The sequence below is a fragment of the Psammomys obesus genome, unplaced genomic scaffold (genome assembly GCF_907164565.1).
Source record: "Psammomys obesus unplaced genomic scaffold, mPsaObe1.curated_primary_1811, whole genome shotgun sequence".
NCBI classification, from domain to species: domain Eukaryota; kingdom Metazoa; phylum Chordata; class Mammalia; order Rodentia; family Muridae; genus Psammomys; species Psammomys obesus.
In genome coordinates, this window is record NW_026592510.1 from 20269570 (window position 1) to 20293653 (window position 24084).

At 43.6% G+C, this 24084-nt stretch overlaps 1 protein-coding gene across 1 annotated transcript in view; it reads right to left on the reverse strand.

Moving 5' to 3' along the window:
- The window catches only part of Gna14 (G protein subunit alpha 14), a 154371-nt gene that overhangs the window by 46896 nt on the left and 83391 nt on the right, over positions 1–24084 (reverse strand). Inside the window, exon 2 of the mRNA XM_055614058.1 lies at positions 11983–12167. Within this exon, the coding sequence (XP_055470033.1) occupies positions 11983–12167 (185 nt within the window). The remainder of the gene's footprint in view (positions 1–11982; positions 12168–24084) is intronic.

Sequence of the window (24084 nt, forward strand, 5' to 3'; positions counted from 1 at the left end):
GATCTAGCTGACGGTTCAGTCCTTCGTGCTTCTCCGGGCTCGCGAGAGAGCCATCTTTCTGCCAAATACCTTCTCGCGAGGGAGCCATCTTTCTGCCAAATACCTTCTTTGCCCTTCAGTTTCACACTTGAAATGTCCAGAAAAAGCTGTGTATTGAATATTCAACAGAGCTTTTTATTGTCATTTAAGGAATACAATCTAAATTATGTCTAGAGCACTTATGCCATACTGGGTAAGTTATCTAGAGAGGATAACTTAGAGTGTCTGCTGAATACAGACTACTCCACTTACACAAGAGACTTATGCTTCCAAGGATTTTGGTTTCTGTAGTACGGGAGTTCTGATTTCTTTTCAGAGCCTTGATTTCTGCATTAACCAAAGATCTTTAGACAAATTTAAGTAGATGAGCTAGAACACAGTACCAATGTCCTTTTTATGCCACAGCACATTGCCCTTAGACCTGTCCTTCTGCAAAATCAGTTCTGGATCCCAGTCAGTGGCCCTTGGGCATCTACCAAGGAGTAAACCTCCATCCCTGATCCAAGATACCCCTGGGACTACTAAGGGACAAAGATGGAATGTTCTCTTTGGTACTTTCTATATCAGGCTCAGAGGTTATAATTAGCAGTTATGAGGGGAGTGAGGCTGAGAGCATGCACAGAGAGGAGAGAGAGAAGCCATAATGTCTGAGGATGCTTCAGAGTTCCAAGAAGATCTGCAAGTGATGAGGCCCAGACCTTTGTAGTGGTGGTGTGGTGTGCTGTGGTGTGGGTGTGTAGGGAGAGGTGCTCTTAGAGCCTGCTAAGCTAAGAGAGGGCAAGGTTCTTGCCATAGTAACAAGATTTCTTAGGGTTGGACCCTGCTTTGATTTCTAGCACCCACGTGGCAGTTCACAGCCAACCATAGATACTCACAGACAAAACACCCAATCACATTAAATAAAAATAGAGGAAACAAGTATTTTTAAAAGATTTCCCAGAAAGTTGAAATTAAGCTTCAAGACAAGATACTAGACAGTTTTTTTTAACTTCAAAAAGTTATTTTTTAAGCAAGAAGGAATCAAAAAGTAATTTTTTTTTAAAGCAAGAAGGATACAAAATGACCCTAATCTTATGAATTCCCAGATTATTCTCATTATTCTCTAAGATGGAATTTCCATTCCCTAAATAGGGCAAGTTCAGACCATCTGGTCCAGGCAAGATTATGTAAAAGAAACTTTTATTCACCTGTTTCAATTGTTTTCTCTGAGGCGTAGTGCCTCTGTCTGCTAACCTAAGGCTGAGTCCTGAAGCTTCTAGCCTCCATAAAACCTAAACTAGGTTTAGAATGTTTTCATCCTTTGAGACTTACTGCTTAATAAGCTCATCCATTACTTGTTTACTGAGCTGTGGGCTGGCTAGTTCAACTCAGCTGTTCTGGCTCAAACTCCTCTCCCAGCTGACTTATTCTATATGTTTGTTTTGTATCTCTCAGCCTCTGAATTGCTCTGCTCGGTATCAAACTAACTCCAACAAACTGCTCTAATCTCCTGGCTCGTTCGGTCTTCACCTGAGTTCTCTCTCTCTCTCTCTCTGCAACCTGTCTGCCCACTACCGTGTCCTGGTAAAACTGCCTCCCCCCACCCCCATATTGCTTCCCTTTCCCCTCTTCTCCTGAGAGTTGCACGTATTGTTTTCTGTCAAATCTTTCTTGGATTCAGCACCTTTTCTGCTAATCAATTAGACACCACTTTCAAACTTGGGTGCTTCTAATCTACAAACCAACTTTACCTTTATTGTTTGGAATTAAAGGTGTGTGCACCACTATGCCCGTACCTACACTTTTCTTTACCTGAAACTTACTCTATGCTAGGGTGGCCTTGAACTCAGATCCACTTGCCCCTGTCTCTTGGATTAGAGGTGTGTCTGTATTCCAGCCAGATCACACAGACCTAGAAGGTCTTTGGATGTGATCTTTGCCACAGCAGCCATGTTCTGAATTAAAATCCCTCTACAAGATTAGAGAGAGGCAGTAACTTGGCCACACACGGAAAAGGCACAATTATAATTCCCACTGTGCTCTCTGAACAGGGGGCTCAGTGTGAAAGCAGTGTAGGACAGACCTTCCCTACACAGGTCCATTGTGATTTAAAGGCTCGGGGATGATGGACACCCCAATTAGGTTGTCAAATTTTGAGGTCATTGTGGAAGCATTAAAGAGATTTTAGTCACGGTGATTGCATTTTAAGCTACCGGTGCTCATGTTAAATTTATCAGGTCGAATTTACTTTGCATTTTTAACACAGAAGAAAAAAAGTAAAGTAAGGGAGTTTGTATCATTCTGCTGAGATAAACTTAATCCATGTTTTAGAAGAAATTTGAATACAATAGAAACTTAAAAGTGAGATTATCCCCCCCACTCTGTCAGGCACTTCCTCCAAAGTTAATGATTCCCACTACTGCTTGTTCTTTCATGAAAAACTAATGTAGAATAAATATTTATTTTAGTACTGGGGACAGATCCTATGTCCTTGAACATGCTGGCCCGAGAGCTCCACACTCAGCTACATTCCCAGCTCTCTTCTTCATGCTATTTTAAAGCAAGTTCTTACAAAGTTGTTCAGATTGGCCTTGAACTCAAGGCAGTGCTTGAACTCGTGATCCTCCTGCCTCAAGTCTGAACCACCAGCCCAGCTCTTGTCACTTCATACACAAACATCTTCCTACAGTCTTCTTTTCTCATGCCTACTATGCTGTGTAGTGTGTGTGTGTGTGTGTGTGTGTGTGTGAACTTGACACACCCTAGAGTTATCTGGAAAGAGGAAGGGAACATCAATGGACAAATTGCCAAAATCAGATCAGCCTGTGGCCATGCCTAAGGGAGAATGTATTGAAAAATGATTGATATGGGGATGTCCAGTCTGCTGTGTGTGTCAGCATCCCTAGGCAAGTGGGCCTGGGCTATCTAAGAAATATGGCTGAGCATGAGCCAGAATGTGCTGGGGTGTAGGGAGGGGGTGCATCAGAGAGCAGTATTCCTTCATGGTTCCATCTCCCTTCAGTTCCTGCTTGACTCCCCGCTCAGTCTTTCCTCAGTGACAGGCTGTTACCTGAAGAGTAAGCTGAAACAAACCCTTTCCTTCGCTCATATTGGTTAAAATGTTTTATTACAGTAACAGGAAGACTAGAATAACAGGTAACAGGTAACTAGAATGTTGGCTATGTTCTGGAGATCATTCTATATAAATATATACAGTCCCACTTCGTTTCTTAAGCAGGCATTTGAACGCTCCTTTCTACAGCACTGTCAGAATATACTTTTCCACTTTTATCTCTCCTGGCAATGCTTCATTGTCATGCTTTGATTGTTCCAAATTGGAAAAGAAATCTCCAGTCATGTCTAGTGAGATTAGTTCTCTTTTAGAAAAAATGAAAAAAGAAGCATTCTCTATTGAGCCATAGGTGTCCTGCTCCATGGAATGCGTCCTAGACTCCTCGCGGCACCCTGGGGGATACACTGACCCTCACACTCTTGGTTCTCTGCCTACGTGCACCCTGGTGGCAGCACTGCAGAGACAGGCATGGAAGGTGGTCAGGTATCAGCTAGCGAGAAAGGAATTCTCCGGGTGGGCTGGGAACGTAGGTCTTGAGACAACCTGCATGCTCATCACTGGCTGCCTTCACAATCAACTTTATGGGAGCCACTGCTACCAATGGCTTTGATGCACACGGAAGAGGCACGGAGGGGGGACAATCTCAAGCAGCTTCCTGGCTATCGAGCCACTGTGATGGATGGCTATGGAGAAGTTTGCTCCACATCCACAAACCTCAGGGTCTCTACAGTAAGGCACCTGACAGAGCACGTGGGGAGATCCGAGATCTGTCTTACTGCACCTGGCGTGGGCTCACCCTCCTCCTAATGCCAGAGCATTTACGGTCGCCAGACACAGGTCCCCATGGAGTGGTGGAAAGCGTAGCTATGACCTTGGATGTCACAGCTGACGCTGAGCTGGAGATGCAGGCGGAGGCACATCAACTGATGAACACCCCTGTACTTCCACTCCTCCCCTGTTCTTCCCTTCTGTCACGGGCCTGCCCCTGTGGGTGAGGGGGGCCTTGCTGAGCTCACTGCAGCCCTCTTGGTGACTTCTGTCATGTTCTAGGATGGAGACAGCAATCTGGAAACAGCAGCACCACACTCACCGGGAGGGATTCTGGCCACTGCATGCTTCACTTCCTTGCCTCATTTCTCCATTACTCTGGAGCTTGGTTGGTGCGCTGGAAGTTTTGGTTGTGTTGTGTGGATGTGTTTTTGTTATGGTACCAAATGTGGGATGCAGGAATGCTTTGCCCATAGCTTATGGCAGCCTCGTGGGAGGCTTGTGATCTTTGTCGGCTGATGAACAGCCTTCTGCAAGGGCTCATGATCTTTGTCAACAGGAAAGTGCCTCGTGGTTTTTGCAAACTGAAAAACATCCTTCGGGTGGACTTTAAGAAGGTATAAAGAGGAGCCCACAACAGAGAACGAGAGCACTAAGGCTTGCTACCCTTTCATTTTGCTTCGCATAGCTTTGCTTCAATTTGCTTTGAGACACCCTGGAGAACTCTTTGCACTGCTTCTGACGAATCATGCTGCTTCTGCTGACCCCTGCTGCTGCTGCTGATCCTTGTTGCTGCTTTTGCTATGGCTGGATCGCTGTTTGACTGGACTGCTAAGTATCCTGACAACAAGAGTGGACTCATCCCAAGTAACTACTTCTAAAATGATCCACATCCCCTGTCCCTATTAACCTTCTTTCTCTCCTACCTAAGGTTGGTGGGTTGGAAGGGAAAAGGGAAGTAGGGGTGTTTAGGAACCCTAATCAGCAGAAAGTAGCTAATGAGAACTCCACACACCCCCCCACTAATCTTCTCTCTCTCCTACCTGGTGTTGGGGTGTTGGAAGGGAATGAGATGGAGAAGGGAGAAAGAGATGTAAGGAACTCCAAATAAAGTAGGTTTAAAAAATCAAAGTCTACAGGTTGGTAAAGAGACCATATTTTCTATTACATTTCCCTTCTAGCACATAAACTGGCTGTTTTCCCCCATGGGGTGGTGTGTGTGTGTGTGTACTTGTTAGAGTGGGTGCGTGCATGTGTGCAGGTACATACGCGTGTGTGTGTGTGTGTGTGTGTGTGTGTGTGTGAGTGTGTGCATATGTAGGTCAGAGGTTGTTTTGCAGTGTCTTGCCTTAATCACTCCCCACCTGCAGCTCATCAGCTATATTTGCTGACCAGTGAGGTCCAAACCTGTCTCCATCCTCCCAGGACTGAAATGATTGGCACATACCACATGCCAGCCTTTTACGGGGGTTCTGAGGATCCAAATTCAGATCCTCATGCTTGCACTGAAGGTACTTTAGTACCTGATCCATCTCCCCAGTCCCACGGGCGGTGGCATCGAGCAGGGTGTCATTTCCTTCTGCTTCATCTGCTGGTCCAGCGAGATTTCAAGAATGCTGCCTGGCCCCTCAGCTTGAGAGGAATCGTTGCCCTTGACTTAACTTTCAGAGGAAGGTATGTTTTCAGCTCACCAAACACACTCTAAAGAGCTGGCCACCATCAGTTCCCAAGCTTCCCACACTGGCCCATGTCAGTGCAAAGCAGAGCAGAAAAGGCAGGGGCAGGGGCTTGGGACTTGGGGGAGAATTGCTGGGTACCAGGCAAGGATGATGGTGTTACCTGCATATTTTCAGTCATTTGCTTTTTACTGACTTTAACATAAAGGCAAGAAGCTAACAGAGAGCCATCCAAAGGGCAAGCAAGGTACCTTTTGCCGACCAACCTGGTTTAGCTAAAAAGTTACCTATGTCAATACAATGATTAATTTTGATTGTCAACCCAACAGGCCCTAGGGAAGAGAGACTCTGTGAGGGAGTTTCTAGATCAAGATGGCCCATGGCCATACCTGTGAGAGATTTTACTTAATTGAGTTAAATGAGATGGAAGACCCACTTATAATGGGGGCAGCACCACTTCTCTGGCTGGGCCCTGGATCCTGCATGAGTGAACAAAGTTGTGTAGTAAGTGTGTGTGCATTCACTCTGCTCTAGGGTGTGTCTGTGATGGGACCAGCTGTTTTTTAAGTCCCCACTTCCTTCCGTTCCTGATACAGTGCGCTATAACCTGGAATCGTGAGCTGAAATAAGCCCTTTATCCCCTCAGTTGCTTTTGATCATGGTGTTATTTTCATAGCAAAAGTAAAAACACCAGGATAATAGATAGCCATTGATATAAATTATTAGGAAAGTAGATGCGTTTTTAAAAGAAAAAAAATGAGAAAGCTCGTCACCTTCTATCCTTAATAAATTGTACACTCACACGGAGGCAAATAGGTTCTAACCAGACATTATAAATGGCCAAGCTAGACAAAGGCATCTCGTCTTTTATACTAATTACAGAGAGAACATGTCAAAATATTTTTAAATGGTTTAGGAAAAATACAAAGAATTTGATAAATATGAAAATTATTTTATATTAGTTAAGAGTTTCTAATTGTACTTGACACAGTTTAGGGGTCAGAAATCCCAATCAATAATATGACTGCCGTGGATTCATTACTATGTCCCATTTGAAATAACCGATCTCCATGCCATTGCCTTGTGGAAAGGTTTTAATGAAGAAAGAAAGCTTTCTAGAGAGTCTTTTGCCTGAGCTACACTCCTCTAAATTCAATCTGGGCAGGACTCCAAACCAACCAGGGAATTTAGCCCTTGGCTTGTGTTCAGCAGTGAAACCACCGGGTTCAAAGAAGATAGCCCTGGGGAAGGCACTGGCCCAGACGCCCAACCACCAGTAGCCACCCTACACCACCACACACCACTACCCACCAACCACCATCAACCATCACCACCACCACCAATCACTACCCACCAACCACCATCAACCATCACCCACCACCACCACGCACCATCACATAGCAACCACCACCTCACACCAACACCAAGCAGAGAAGCTCTGTCAGGGGAGAAGCAGCTGCAGAGGATCTTGGGCTAACATAGATTTTTTTTTTTTAACAATCATCACTTATATTGCTGTTTTGATTAAATATTACTCAATAGTAATATTGAGTAATTAAATATTACTATTGAGTAATATTTAATCCATGTGTTCTCCTTCATGTTTAGGTTGATCATAATTAGATTAAAACTATGCAGTTATCACCTCCCACACTAGTTTGATCACTTGTAACCAGGTTATCAAAACATGTGAAGGCCACTTCCTAGAAGGAAGTGATGTTTCCTACATTGTGTAAATTTATGCTCCGATGTTCAAGCCGATCTTGCTGCTCATCTTTGGTCCTCATGGGTCTTCCGTCACCGGTCAGACTTAAAAGGCTGTGAGGTCTAGTTGTAGTGGAAATTACAGGGAAAGCCAGTTGCTCTCATCTTGTTCTTTATATCCCGTACTCACGCATTTTCAAGCGACAGCCATGCTCACTCCAAGGAAAGCATGGATTAATTTAAACCTCTGCCTGGGATTCCAGTGGAGAATTTGTTGTGCTTACTATGACACCAGGTAGAACTCCAAGTTCTCAGTAAAAGTATACTGTGCTTTTTAATGTCCAAGGGGACATGGGAAGCAAGGCCCTGGGGTTAACATTTAACCGAAAACCAGCAATCCTGGGCCACAGCCCAAGTCAGAACATTGGCCTTGCTGTTCCCAAAGGTTTGCAGAACCCAACTTTTCAAATTGGATGAGGAAGTGGGACAGAAAAAACATATGTAAACAGATGTTTTAGAAGTTAGAAAATAAAGATCTTAAAATACCCGAAGCCCTGAGAAACTGTCTTGCTAAAATGTGACATAAATTGACTGTGTTCCCTTAACTGTGCCTGACTTCCTCACACAAGCTTTTAGCCACTTCTCAGGATCTGAGATCTAGAGCTGAAGCTGGAAGTCACGTAGATGTGTGTGTGTATGTATGTACATATGTGCATCGTGTGTGTGTATGTACATGTGTGTTTGTCATCAAAGGTCTTCTGGTGTTAAGAAGATCTTGAGTTCATCAATTGCTTGAGTCAGTGTTTGATGTTCTCTGAAGAGCAAGTCTGCCTCACACCTTAGAGCTGCTCTGCTTTAGACTGTGTATCTGGAGTTTCTACCTACTGAAACAACTGCTCAGTTAAGCCAAGGGTGGTAGGGGGAGGCCTTAATTAGCTTTTACTGCACAGTAATGATGTCTTCCCTTCATTTCTTATTGATGACTCTCTATTTTCCATTTCTTGGAAATAAGGTGTGTTTCCATGGCTGACAATTTCTATGAGTTTCTCCGTGCTGCTTAGTTATTTATGCTCTTTTACAAACTTGTTATTTATTTATTGCTGTGATAAGCTCGCATGTAGATAAGTTACATGAACCTCGTACATTGCACGGTCCCTGTAACCCAGAGGGCAGGAGGCAACCTTCTCTTATCCTAGGAAGAACTGAAGGCTCTTGAGAAGTTCAGTGGGCTGCCCTGAGCTTTTAGGAGGCTCAGTATCTAATCATCCCCACTCAGATCTGAAAACCTCAGAGGAGGATGAAAATATTTGCTTTGTGATGAGGCCTTCTAAGCTCATAATGCCCTAAGCAGCACAAAACATGAAGCTCATTCAGTTTCGGTGAAAAGTCAAAAAGAAAATAAGCAAAGGCCTTTGTACTAGTTAGTCCATGAGTTACAGGTTCTAACGTGCTTAAAAAACACAACTGAGATATAAAAGTCAGTTCCCATGAATAGAGTGAGAAAGTACATGGGAATTGTGTCCTTAAAATAAATGTGTGAGATTGAAGAAAGTAATCAAAGCCAGGCATGGTGGCACACAGCTTTGATTCCAGTTCTTGGGAGGCAAAAGCAGGTGGATCTCTGTGTGTTCAAGCCCATCCTGGTAGGGTAAATTTCAGGACAGTCAGGGTGGTTGCACAGAGAAGCCCTGTCATGAAAAACAAAAACTAAACAACAGAAGGAAGGAAGGAAGGAAGGAAGGAAGGAAGGAAGGAAGGAAGGAAGGAAGGAAGGAAGGAAGGAAGGGAAATAATCAAGGCTGTGTCTTAATTTCAAAAGCAAGTTGAAAAGAAAGAAAATGGTGATTTAAAATTTCTTTAATAAGCAAACTTTCAAGTAATAAGCAAAGATTTCAACAAACCTGAGGTGCAAGATGATCTCACTAGTACTTGAAACCCTCCCCCCCAAAAAAAAACCCTTTAATTCACTTCCACATACTTTCAAGCTTTCCCATACATGAAGACAGACATACACACAGACAGCAAAAAATGGAAAATAGAGATGAATATTCATCAATAAGAAATTAAGAAAAAGTTTCATTACTGTGAAGTAAAAGTTAATTAAGGGTTTCTTTGTCCTTGGCTTAATTGAAGAATTATTTCAAGTTACCCAGTATTTTGTAAAGAAAATAGCACACAGCATCTAGCTTCTCTTTTTTCTTCTTGAGATGAGGAATTATGTAGCTGGGGCTGGCCGGGAACTTGCTGTGCAGCCCAGGATGGCCTCAAACTCATAATCCTCCTATTCTGCTCCCTGAGTGCTGGGGTTACAGGCTTGTACAGGCACAGCAGCTTAATCAGTTTTTCACTTTACGTCTTAAACGGGCACTTTAGTACAGTTTCATATTTGGATTCCAGGCTAGCCCATGGAGAACACTATTAGAATTAATAACAGACAACAGAAAAACTGTAACGAAGAGATGGAAGAAAATGACCTAGACAAATAAGAAACAAGAAGTACAATTTTGGTGTTGAGTTTGCCCACTTATATCATTTAGGTACAATTTAATCTGGAAAACATTTATGTGGCTCACATATCCTGCACAAGAGTGACAAGAGTAGACAAGAACCTACCAGTGGGAAGACTGCGTGGCTAAATAGTGTTGCCAGTGAATACCATGCCTACCTAGAACTTCAAAGTGTGATCGTATTTGGAAGTGGTGTCACTAGGAGATAATTAAGGTCATCTTTGATTAGTGGTGGCCTTGTAAGAGGCAAATTTAAAAGCAGAGAGGACACCACTATGTAAGCACAAAGCCACACAAGGGCTTGATGTCTGACAGACTCAGAAACCGGAGTAACGTGGTTTGGGACACGGGCTCCTAGCATCCAGACTCCAGGAGAAAAGCAGAGGATGGTTTCCTCCCAGGGACTCTAGTTGGTACCAATTCACCTTGACTTTAGCATCCAGAATTGTGAGAGTCAGCTTGCTGGTAGTGCCTGATTGAGGCACTGTGTTACTGTAGCCTCAGGCAATGAAGGTGGACAACCTGGCGCGCAGAGGTGGCCTATGGGAAAGAACGAAGACCAAGCGAGTAGAAGTGTTGGATGGTCACACCTCATAAGATCTTTTTGTTTAAAATACGAACTCAGAGCACCTTTACGAGCCCGCAAAGGAAAACCAAACAAAAACTGAAACCCAGAGGTCTTGACTACCAAATCTTTTAGGTTTCACAAACATAAATCACCAAGGCAAGCAAAATTGGTTTCCACTTGAACCTTCTCAGCGGTTGTTCTGTTTATGAACTTGTCCCTGAATTCCAAGCTTCACCCAGCTACCCTACTAAGACCAGCAAAGAACTGCAGCCTACGGCCAGGAAAAGCAGATAAAGGAAATTGCCAGGAGGTCACTTCTGTCTGGCTTCCTTTGTGAAAGAATCTGAGATCTCCACAGAAATCCTGTCTATAGGATGCTATGTGGGCTGTCAAGGAACTACGCACTTTCCAAAGATAACACACGTACTGAAAAGCAATGGATCATTACAGTCAAGTCTACAACCTCCCAAGGGGCTTGGCATATTACTTCTCCCCCCCCCCATACTTCCAGTCATTGCTGGAGGGTGAAACTGTAGTCAAGACATAGTCCTTCTGTGACTTTTGAGAGTGTAAGAAAATGATGGTCAATAAGTGACCAACAAACGTGAAGGTGTCTACAATTTGCTACATATTGTGTCCCAAATAAAGAATTTCAAAGCACAAAATTTTACATTCCTTATTTGTTTTGGAATTTTCTCAGTCATACATAGAAGATACACATGAGCACAGGTGCCACAGTTCCTGATAAAATTAATCACACTAAAGCCCAAGCCGCTGGGCAATGTCAGTGGTGGCATTATTCTTAAACAGAGTCGCAAGAGAGTCATCGGATACAAAATTATTTTATCACAATGCCATTCAAAATACAGTATTCATTAGTTTAAATGAAACTTTTTTTTTTTTTTTAAAGTCAGGGCATTACTACGTAGCCCCGTCTAGCCTGAAACTCAATCCTGCCATCTCTTTCTCCCAGGTGCTGGAATTATAGGCATCCAGCTAAACTTATTTCTAATCTGCACTCAAAATAAACCTTAATATGTTCAGGGTAGCCTATGCAATTCTATTTGCCTCTGCCAGACTTCTTGTCCTTCATTTTTCTCTTCATTGTTAGCTTTGCATCACGAATGACCAATGGCAACAGAAGACAAATGTCAGCGTGGTGTGCTCACACCGTGACAGCACTTTGCTGGCTGGAACACCAGAACTCTTCTCATGAAATGTCACTCAGTCCCCAAGAAGGGCCAGCTCCCAACACAAACAAACTCTGGAAATTTCCCTCAGTAGTCTACAGTGCATTGCGGAGTATATTTTTCTGAGGCTGAGGATTCTTGAAAAGCTAGTTGCTATAAAACCAGCAGCATCGTTTCCCCACTGAGGCAGACAATGGGTCTCTTAGCTCAAAGGTTGCTCCTCAACAAGTTTCAGATTCTATGTACACTGCACAACCTCATTTCCTACAGGAAATTTTGGGCAGAAATAAGACCGACAGGACTAACTGAATCCCTCATATGCCTCCCCAGTAGCTGTTCTACTACTGAGCAAGGATCTCAGTAGTAGATCTGGCATCTGGCCAAAGCACTTTGCAAACCATTTTGTTCATATACCTTCACTGACCCCAATAGGAAGGCATGCATTCACAGATAGAGCCAGCTCTCTCAAGCATGGTACCTTATTCTGCTCACACACATATTGTATCCTCAGGGTGTCCATTGCTCTGATCATGGCTTGCATGGCGGTGAAAATGTTTTGGTAAACCAGCTTCGTGAAGCCCTTCCGATCTTCATCACTGTAGCCAGACCCATGGATTATCCTCATTTGCTTGATAAATGTGCTTTTTCCACTTTCCCCGGTTCCTAAGAGAAAAATAATGAGTGAAGAGCAGGTAACAGACTCAAAAAGGAACCCTGGCAGCATTATGCCACATCGTGGGTAGCAAGTTGGCAGGAGGGGCTTGGAAATAGTATACCAGAAACCCATGAGACAGTGCATCCTGAATCCCAGGAAATGCCCTCCCAACCTTCTTTCCTCAAACCTTTGAAATAAGATTCTTGTGCCTGACCACCTTGAACCTGAAGGCTTTGCTGATGCTCAGATTGACAGAGCCACTTCACTGTGCAAGAAGGATTTGAACAGCAAAACTCTTGGAGAAGAGGATAAGTAACTTGTCAACATTTACTTGATCTTGCACAATGAAGCATTAGTCATAATTGTGCCAAGTATCCTTGTGATTGCTGCTGTTCTTGTTCTAGTCTCTATTTCAGGGGGTCTCCAAAACTCTTACCACTAGCCTATGGCACCAACAAGCATATATCACTGAATTATCCCATTGGTCTTTAATGTACAGAGAAGTCCAGATATGACACACAGGAAACAGGATGCCAAAATTCCGTCTTTCTCTCAGAGATTCTGCTAAAAATGCAGTAAAAATATTTATACAATGAAGCTCAATGTCTAATATTGTCTGTGATGAATGGAATCAATTATATGAGATATGCATGGTTCATTTACAAGTATCGCTTTGTAAGTTTTATTAACAGTTTGGTTGTTAATAAGGTTTCCAGCTAAGATGAAGGAGACACTATCTCAGAACTAAAATTACTCACACTACTATCCTTTAAATAAATGTACTTTACAGTGAAAATTACTTTTATAATTTGCTATAAAATGAGAAAAAGTTGTCTAATAGTGTTTCTGTCATAAGAAAATCTTATGTGAAAAATATCAATTAAAACAACATAGAAATTTTGCTATAACCAAGGTCAAACACTATTTTCACGAAATGATTGTGACTCTCTATAGTAACTCGCTTTCCAGTATCTCAACAGAACATCCATATTGTACATATGCCATCAAAAATCCATCAGCTCTGGCCTGTTATTGACTCTTAGTCACACAGATACCATGTTGTACATTTTACTTTTTTTAATATTTTACTTGTAGAGAATGTATCTTCCAGAGTAGGAGGCTAGAATACATAATAGTTACTGACTTGATTAAAATTAGTGACTTTTTAACTTCTATTATGGACTTTTTCATACATCTTACCAGGGCCCTGAAAACTCTAAGAATAAAGTCTGTAGCAATTGCCCAAGTGAGAAAAAACTTTTTAAAAAGATTTTTCTGGTAAGGTTCTTCTTACGACTTTTTTTTAAAAGCAGCTTATTTACTTATTTAACATATACATACATACATACACACACACACACACACACACACACACACACACACTTGAGCGGTCTATCTGCATGTACACCTATACACCAGAAGAGGGCATCAGATCTCAGTAAAGATGGTTATGAGCCACCATGTGGGTGCTGGGAATTGAACTCAGGACCTCTGGAAGAGCAGACAGTGCACTTAACCTCTGAGCCATCTCTACAGCCCCCGTTCTTAAGATGTTTTGATTTTGTCAAAACACATACCTGCCCTCTTGTTTGTTTCTTCATTAAACTCACAATGTGTTCCCTTTCCCTCAAGAAGACAGACAAAGGTAGATAAGATAGCCTGGTGGTTTGGCCTACAACCCTTAGCAGCCTTCTCCAAAGGCACTTTCTTCTACACTCCAGCCATTCTGGCTTGCTCTCATCTTGATCTTCCTTGGGCCATTTACACAGGCTTACTCCTCGTCTTGGTCTTTACTCTTGGCCTGCCTGGCCATCCTGACGGGGTCAAGTTCCATATTCAGGGAATGGCCCTACGCACCGTCATGATGGATCTTCTCACCTTGATTAGATTTATCAAGATATTATCACAAACTAGCCTTAATCTAGAAAAGTGGTTCTCAACCTTCCTAATGCTATAGCCCTCGTGTTGTAGTGACCTCCAAACCTAAAATTATTTTCTTTGTTACTTCATAATTGTAATTTTGCTACTGCAATAAATCACAATGTAAATATCTGATATGCAGAATATCTGATATGTGACAGGATTGTTAGACCTCCCAAAGGGGTTGTGACCCACAGGTTGAGAACCGCTGATCTAGACGCTCTTACGGGTAGGCCTGAAGGCCTGTCTCCTCAGTGTCAAGCTGGTAACTAATACTAACCATTATACTAATGCTGGCTTTCTTTGTGGCCGGTTTGGTACCATCAATAAATATCGAGCAGTGCTCTACATCAGGTGTTTTCCTCAGTCACTCTCCACCTACTTCTTTGAGTCAGGGTCTCTCATGGAACATGTGACTCCTGGAATCAGGTAGGCCAGCAAATTCCAGAGATCCCACCTGCCTCCACCTTCCAAGCTCTGAGATCACAGCCATGTGCCACCAAGCTGGCTTTTTACATGGATGCCGGAGATACGAATTCGGGCCTTTACACCTACACAGCCAGCACTGTGTTGACTCAGTCACCAAGCCAGGTCCCTTCTTAGTTATCTTTAAACTGTACGGTTCGGTCCAGTCATGCTGAATAATTCAGTGCTGTGCAATCATTGTCAGAACTCTTTTAATCTCACAAAACCGAACCCCACACCCAGCCTTGATAAACACCCTTCGTTTCTGCTTTGTCAGTCTGACTACTCTTGGCACCTGGTCTATACGCAGTTATACAACCTTTATTCTCTTGTGCCTGACTTATTTCAGTTAGCATCCTCAAGCTGTGTCCATGTTACAGCACACCCAGGAGTCATTTCCTGAATAGCATTTTTCTGAAAATTTCAAATAAAAGATATATTTTTAAAAAATCTACCAGGTTGCACCTACCTACACTACCCAACACATGGGAACATAGAACATGCCAATTCTCTGTGCCCCACCCTGTGTTCCATGTGTTTCAAATGATTCCAACCACATAAGTAAGCAAAGAAAGGCCTGAGAAGGAGTCTTACTGTGATAGAATAGTTCTAAGATTAAATAGAAAGGGCTGAAGAGATGGCTCAGAGGTTAAGCATACTGACTGCACTTCTAAAAGTCCCGAGTTCAATTCCTAGCAACCACATGACTTATAACCATCCATAATGAGATCTGGTGCCCTTTTTCTGGCCTGCAGGTATGTATTCAGACAAAACACTATATATGTAATAAATAAATCTTTAAAAAAATTAAATAGAAAAAGTAATTAAAATAACACTTACAATACTCTTTAAATCTTTGGTTTCAAATAACACACACACACAGATAGGTTGGAGGCAAAGAAGAGACGGAGGAGGGTGAATGACACCAACCACTAAAGGCCACGATCAAAAAAACAAACCATTTGGGGAGGAGGCACCCTCTTGTTCTCATTCAAGCTGCCACACAACCCAGCTGCTGCCCTCTTTTTGCAGAAGAGAAACTGGGAATCATAACGATTACACAGGTTGTTCAAGTTTGCGCAGCTTGTTAGTGTAGGCCTGCCTGTGAATCCAGGTCAGCACCTGCACGTGCTCTTCGGGTGGCAGCTGTGCACTTCCTACCTGGATGGAGATTACAACAGGAAAGGCTTGCTCCTCCAGCCTGCAGAACTGTGCAGCCTGGGGGATGGCTCCCCCGCAGGGGACAGCAGGCAGGAGGGAGTGAAGGTGGGAAATAATATCACCCTTTTCACAGTGACAGCTGTGACAGGTGAAGGGACTGATGAGCCCAAGCCAGGGGTCCGAGCTGGCCCCATTTACCTGCTCCAAAACAGAAACTCCACAGACGGACTTTGAGCATACATTTGTTCCTTTATTCAGGGAAAAGTAAAATGGAAACCTAAAGGCATGATTCTGGGGATGAAAACTACTAGTGGTTTTTACAGGGTAGTTTTTAATTTTTAATACCCTTTAGTCAGTTATCTTCTAAAACATGGTTTTGGGCCCATGCTGCTAGGCTAATTGTGTCTGTCCAGAATGAGCCTGCTGAGGATCCTCATATAAATGGAAAACAGAAGGAACCCTCAGTTCACAGCATATTTTTGGTCCAAATAGGGGCCAAGCATTTTGACTAGAAAGTAAGTTTTGGTGTTAGATAGTAGGGATTCCTTTAGGTAGGATGAGGGCTCCATTCCCGGAGGCTTTCCAGCCAGACTCGGCATGCAGCAACACAGAAATGAAGAATGATTCATTTATAAATCCAGTTTTCAATACAAATATTGAAACCTCTCCATTTGCTTTCCATTTCTTCACTTTCACATTTGAAAATAAAAGCCAGTGATGGCTATCAAGTACAGTCTCAGGCCATTCAATGGCATCCTAGTCAGGAAAGGATGCCAGTGTATACAATGAGTGTCATATATGGCCGACCATGTCAGATATCCACGTACACGATTGGCTCAAAGATTGTACTGGAACCGAGAATTCCCATCATGCTGTATTGTCACTTAACATTTAATGTTGAGGTGTGCCCAGGTCCACAAACACCACGGTGTATAACTGCCTGTAGCATTCGGAACAGAGCTATGTCACATAGATTTGCAGTCTCTACACACAGCCTAAACACGAAGAGGCTGGATCATCTAGGTTTGTGTGAGTACAGTCTGCTACGTTTGCATACTGATGAAGTTGCCTAACGTGCTTTTCAGAACATATGACCATCATCAAGTTAGGCGTGTCTGCACTTTTCAGTTCTTATCAGTGTCAAGGGCCTGCTTGTGTGAGCTGCACACTTACCACCCTCGTCTCACAGCAACTGCCTCCCATAATGAAGTCAGTGGACAACAGCTAGCCAAACACTCAGACTCCCTGCTAACTGCGGGTGAGGGTCATGGGCCTCTGGCCTTGCAGGGCTGGGACCTCTCCTATAGTAGTGTTCTTGACTCTACTGTCTGGTAGTGTCTTCTAAGCCTTACTCATGTGTGTGATTTGGGCATCTCCATACGACACACCTCTGTGATTACCTAATAGTTTACTTTATCTGTTGTCCAAATAAATTTGTTATGAGATATGAAAAACCTGTATTGTGCATAACAATCAAATTAAATATAACAAAACATAGGACTTTGCAATATTCCAACAGTTATACGGGTGTGGCATCTTGTAAACCACAACAAAGGATGGGCCTTTGTAGGTGAAATTATCCTTCTATTTCTCCATGATTCTCTCCCTTCTCTCTCTAGAGGCCTCTGAAATTCCACCCAGGAATCTCATCCAGATACAAAACAGCAAGGCCACAAACATGGAAGGGGGCCATCAGAAACCATCTGCACACTAAGACTCTACACTTCTGGGATTGAGAAAGCAATACAAGGTTAAAGTTTTAATTTAATTTCAAATAATGCAGAAAAGCTCATTGTTGGGGTAGGAGAGGGGCAAAAACATTGCTTTTAGGAACTAGGAAGAAATAGAGGGCAAAGAAAAATAAATCCTTTGAGAGGCAGATAAAAGATACCTAAACAGAAAACTAATTGTTCTAAAAATTACCCAGAATCCAGAGAGACTGGCTCCCTGGGGGCTAAGGCAAGGAGCTAATCAGGCAGTGGGCTAATGCATTTCCTGACCATGCAACCTTCACCTCCCAGAAGCCAGTGTTCTCAGCTTAGGGTTAGAGCAGACACTATGGAGACAGTAAAACATAACTCACAAAAATGAAGGCCGATTGGGATATCACCTAACTTATGTGTCCAACAGGCTAAAGGGAGGCAAACATGTCTGAATGACCACTAAACAGAGAGTCTCATTTGGGCTCTCTATAAGCAGGGGCCTTATTTCTCTTGACAGAGGACACCTTAGCGACCTAACATCTACTCGTGGATGGATATTTATACATTATAGACCTTCATGAGGATTCCCTTTTGGAAAGCAGTAAGGAGGGGGTTGCCTGACATGGTATGACCTGTTAGAGATGCAAAGCCAACTCTCCCATGCCAGGTGCCTGCTGAGTGGCTTTCTGAGGAAGACCTGCTGCCAAACACACTGTGGGGCTCAGGTTCTGCGTCAAGCCCCTTGCAGAGGCCAGATGAATAAACTCAGAAGCTGCCTCTTGTAGTGTTTAAGCTGCAGCCACTCACCTGCAGAGGCCTGCCCCAGAGGACAGTGCTGTAACTTAGCTTGCTCCGCTCCGGCTTGGGCTGACCACGGGCAGTGGAAGTTTCTGCAGCTGCAAGGCCTGCTGGCCTGGAGCTTGTCATTCAGCAGATAGGGGTTTCTGAGGAAAGCTGGCAAATTCCCCAAGTGCACAGCGGGAGCCGGGGGGAGGGGGGGGGGGAGGGGGGGTGGGGTGGAGGACTCCGAAAAAGGCAGGTTCTCTGCCCTGCCTCCAATAACAGTCACCGGCCTAGGTAAGAGCCCGGGAATATGCATGTGTGGGCAGTAGTCTAAAAGGTTCTTGTGGGCTGGATGGAAAGGCTGCTGCAGGCACCTCTGAAGGGAGTTTCTGATAGAATCCACTTGGGACAGAAATGCTGCAGCTGCTTCATGAAGTGCAGTTCAATCAATGGATTTTTCTACCAAGTTCCAATTTCATGTCTTCATGAATAAACACCCCTGGGCCCCAGGCTCTAGTCTTCCTTTTTCAGGGAGCAATAAGACTCACTTATTTAACTCTGCCCAAGCCTCATGTCACCAGCAAAGCCATGGCACCTTCCCTAGCTTCTTTTCTCACACTTTGGGGGTTTTCTATTTTCACCCACAAAAGGAGGAGGGGTAACTCTTTGAACAAAAGATGCTAACATAAGACTTTTAAGTCAAAAAAGGGAAAGTTGAAAGAAGCTAAGTGATGCAGCCTAAGACACAATTTAAGATTAAAAAAAAAAAAAAAAGGGAGGGATTCAAAATATGCTGTATCATCCTGGATGATCTTTTGGATCTATTAAAATGCCCAATTATCTTTACGGACTAGACAAAAAGGAGGAGGAGGAGAAGGAAGAGGAAAAGAAGAAAAGCCATGATTCTAAGCATAGCAGCCCCTCCCAGAGTCACATGTTACATCTGTAGACTTAACCAACTATGGATGACAGATGCCTTTTCAAACTTCTTCTAGGGCCAACAAGGTCCCTAGAAAAGCAAACGTAGCCTCCAAAAAGCTTGATAACCTTAGTTCATTCCCTAGGACTCACACGGTAGAAGAAGCGCCCTGACTCCTTCAGGTTGTCATCTGACTCCCCCCCACACACACAATGTCCTAGGAACAGTGTCACACACACACACACACACACACACACACACACACAGTGCCACATGCACACCTCCACAAAATAAGCAAACCTGCAATAAGAAATGTAAAAGACCCCCCCCATGATACATGTAGACTTTTTTCCTATTGTTAGTCGCCAAACACTACCATGTAGCAACTAAGTAACAGTCCCATCTTATTAGGCATCACTGGTAACACAGAGATGAGCTAAGGCACGTAAGAGCACTGTAGTTTATATACACACCCGGCACCAACTAATGGCAGGCGACAACTAGGAGGGGCCTGGGAATCAGTTCCTCAACTGCCGTCAGGCGGCAACCACACGACCCTTTGTGTCAGCACGGAGATCGTCTTGATTATGGTGCCCTTTCAAAGTCAGAGTATCTGTGAGAAGTTCCTCTTTTGTAAGATTGAAAAAGAAACCTCGTGTGAGTTCTTGGCTGCATGAATGTATTTGCATTACATGTGTTTATGAAGGTCGGAAGAGGGCCTCAGACCCTCTGGGACAGGAATGAGGGATGGTTGTGAGCCACCACGTAGGTGTTGGGTCCTCAGCAAGAGCAGCAAATGCTCTCAGTTGCTGAGCTGTCTACCCAGCTCTCTTGCTTCTAGAGGGCCACAATGCTTATCTTTTCATCACAATGACTTTTTGAATTCTTAGTTCTTAAATCTAAGGCGCAGAAAACAGCGCACTTTCCACATTTGCTTTCAATACACTTAAGAGTTCAAATATAGAGAAACATCGAGGAGAGTTTTCATTTTGAATTAAGTTGAGCTATTTACTTACATAATCAAATCCTCGTAACGTTATAAAGGTGGGATGCACTGAGAAGTCAATCGAGGCAGTTAGCTCGGTGTTATGTCAGGAAACGCCTGGTACCGGTTTAGATTTATTTCCTGGATGCAAGTGCATGATCCAGAGATGTTGTGGCATGCGAGCATCAATTCTTCTGCGAAAAGCTGCTCTCCGGCACAGCCCTGTGATCTCAGGGCTCAAGAAGCCTTCACAGGCGGGTTGCAGATCTGAGGCCAGCCTGGGCTCCACAGTAAGGTCCTGGGCCTCTGTATCATCCTGTCACCACCCCACCCCACCCCACCCCCAAGAATAACAGAAAAAGCTATCCAATTTAGCTTACGCTGTGTCAACCGTTCATTTATAAGATCCTGGGAAAGTAATACAATACTTGTATGCAACAAAACTCCGCTTTGGAGCCTTCTCTAGACCTCTATTAATTCTCCCTAGAAATGAGTAAGTCCGATCAATGTCAAGGAGAATCCTGTCCTGGTATGTTTTATGGTTAACAGATAAAACAGCAGAGAGTCCATTCGCTCCCCTCATTCCTCTCGTAAGAAAGATCACGGGTTCATCTTCTGCTGACGAGGCTGGCTCATGGTTGATTTATAAAAAGGGCAAACATGGATTTTCACAAGTGGTTTTAGAACCTTCCACAGATCACTGCTGCTTCTGAGAATAAGCACGCACGCATGCACGAGCACACACACACACACTCTCTCTCTCTCTCTCTCTCTCTCTCTCTCTCTCAGAGTAACATTCACCGAGAAGTCCTAACCTCAGGGCACTGGCAGGCTCCAGCCTGTGGAAGCTGCTGGGGGTACATTAGCACCAGAATGGCTGCCTATGAGAGAGCATGCATTCAGACCTGCCCGGACAGGTCATGACAACCACTCCAAAGTTGGACATTTGCTCACTTTGAAAGTGGAGGAAAGCTACGACAAGAGCATCAAGGAAAAACAGGAGCCTTAAAAGTGGGAGAGAAATGAAATCCCTGAGTCCACAGGGCTGTAGGCAAGGACATGAAGGAACCATTTCGAAATATGTTCAAGCATAGATAGTCAGGGAAGCCATAGTCCTTTATCCCAGCATAAATTCAAACTGAACAAACTAAATGCTAGTTAATGAAACCCTGGTACCTGCTGCTAGTATAACTAAACAGGAGGTAGTGCTAACAGTGAAAACGTGAGACTCCTGATATGGCAGGCTTATAGAAATACAGTATTCCATCATCCACCTTAGGAAGGGGAAAAAAAAAAAAAAACAATGAAGTTCTCCTGGAGCTCTGGAAAAGTATGAAACAATTTTATTCAGACTGACAACTATACAAACAGGCACAGAATTTTCATTCTGCCACTGTAACCACACATGTAGATTTACCTTTGAAGTGTTTAGCATTAGAATGAACAGCTGAGAAACAGCAAAGTGGTACTACTGGAAAGACCACACACCATGGGAAGCACGGGCCTTGCCAGCTTTGGGTTTATCTGATCCATAGGCTATTGACACCCTCACCAACTCATCCATCTCATCTTACAATGGTCTAGCACTGCTCTTCACCAATGCTCTCAGACTCCTGAAAGACACATATTCTCATCTCCCCGTCACTTCCATACCTTTATGTCATATGCCTTCTCGTTTCATGAAGAAAACATTTGAGAATTATTCAACATTCCTCTAGTCAATATCCAAGAGAGTTCCTTAAATATATCTATTTGGTTTTTACAAACAATCTAAAGCTTTGTACCATTTTTGATGGTTAATTTTAATTAGCATCCTGACTTGGTTTGAGTAAGTCCTGGAAAATAGGTACCAAGATGTAGGGGTGCTTAAATATACTGGATGATGTGAAAAAGCGTGTTTGTGGGAGGAAGATGGAAGTTTAGAAGAATGGGATAGGAAAAGACTAGAAAGCTAAAAGTTAAGCAAAAGTGAATGATTCTGGTGTTAGCTCAGTGTGTTGATGGAGATTCAGTTAGTAAAAAGCCATCCTGACAAAGTTTTAGATGAAAATGAGGAACCTACTGGCAACTGGTCTAGTTGTACAACTAGCTCATTCTGTGTCAGCATGGCAGTGGTTCTGGCAAGGTTCTGTCCTTTCCCTGGGTCTTATAGGAAACTATGGTTAAAGGCAACAGACTGATCTGACAGGCTGAATAGATCCAGGCTACTGTGTGGCTTTTACTAGAAGTTTTTCTCTTCCGTTTTTTTATATCATATAATACATTTACATCATTCCACTCCCCCTCCCCCTTCCCATTCTTCCCTCACCAGATGCTTTTAGCCAAATTAGCAAAGAGAATTTGGGCAAAGACAACAGAGAACAAAACCTTGAAAAATTCACAGCTTGAGCTAAAGAAGCATCATGAAAGAGGGGGAAGAAGAAACCCAAGAGCCAGGGGATGGGGGAAAATGTGCAGCAAAAATATCTTCCCGACATGACATTGCACTCAGGAACTCACTGCAGCTGCAAGTCTCTGCATAAGAACAGCAATATTTTGTTGTGAGTGGCAGAGGTGCCTTGAAGCCCTCCCCCACCCTGAGGGATTACTGGGAGAGAATGGTTGCAAGGTTAGGGATGTCCTTTTCTTCAGTGGTGTAATTCACAGGCTGTTCAGCAAAGCGAAGTGTATAGAGACGCATCCAGGACATTGCGCTTACTAAAGAGGTCTGCACCACGGGAAAGGAGCCGCATGTTTTACATTGGTACGATAGAAAACGACGCATCTCTGAAATCAGGGGGAAGCCATCACAAGCTCATGGGTATCAAAATGAAAGCTTGTTTCAGAGACCTCCACTTGAGGGAAGAACCCATGAGGTCATTGTGCTCGCATGTAAGGACCAGGGAAAACAAGAATGTTAAACCCTCGGGGTTTTCTCTTCAAAAGGAGATGTCTGCCTCTTTCCCACCTGGAGACCTAGGAGTGGACGTAGTTAATAAACAGCCTGATGACCCGCGCTATCTGTAGGCCCAGGCCACACCTGAAACCCCCAGACTATTGTGTTTGTTTATCCCAGACTCTTCCACCAATAAAACCCAGACTGCTTCTCAGTCAATAAACCCGTTCTTAGGGGAAACGTCTCCTGTACTTGACACCAGCCTAGGTAACTTCCACACTCTTTGTAGGGCCAGGCCAACCCTGACTCCCACTGATTACTATGTTTGTCTCCGTCATTCTCCCCAGACCCTTATCTTGAGCATTGTTTTTGAGTCAACAGTTCCATCTTTATGGAAGAGGACATGCATGCTTTGTAAAGAGTTTCAATGTAAACATGTCTAAAGCTTTGTTGTACACACGTGATTGGGTTATTATCAGAAAACCTTTTCCCAAAATTATGCTGTGCTTAAACATGGCTAAAACCAACTGTGCGGGTCAGACTCCAGAAGTTTAAGCCAACACTGCTAAGTTGTGTTGAAACAGTCTCTTCTTGCCTTACGTAGATGATTACCCTGATGTGGGCAGAGACCCCACATACTGAGGTACCCTTCATGCCTCCAAATACCTTAAGATTAATTTCCTGCTCTTTAGCCATCAGGACACTAAAGCCATGGTTCACATGAATCCAGGAACAGCTTGCGCTGGCGCCACTATTGATATGATTCTGGTTTTGCAGGCATGCACAGTTGAGTTCTGATATCATAGAGACCTCCAATGAGAGTTCAAAAGAAGGACGGGGGGGGGGGGGAGGAGGCTGATTATGTGCGGCAGTTATTAGGGTTGGTGCGAGCAGGCCCTGACAGGGCAATGTATGGAGCTAAGACCATAAAGCTGGAAGTAAAAGAGAGGCCCTAGAAAGAGCAAATATGTTATGCTCGTCAGAGAAAGCTCCAGGTAGAGAGCAGAGCCAGCCTCAGAGAATGGGTTAGTGAGCAAGGCTGTAGGGGAGGGATGCTCAGGCCACAGACTACAGTGTATGGACATGGAGTCAAGGGATGTGATGCTCCAGTACT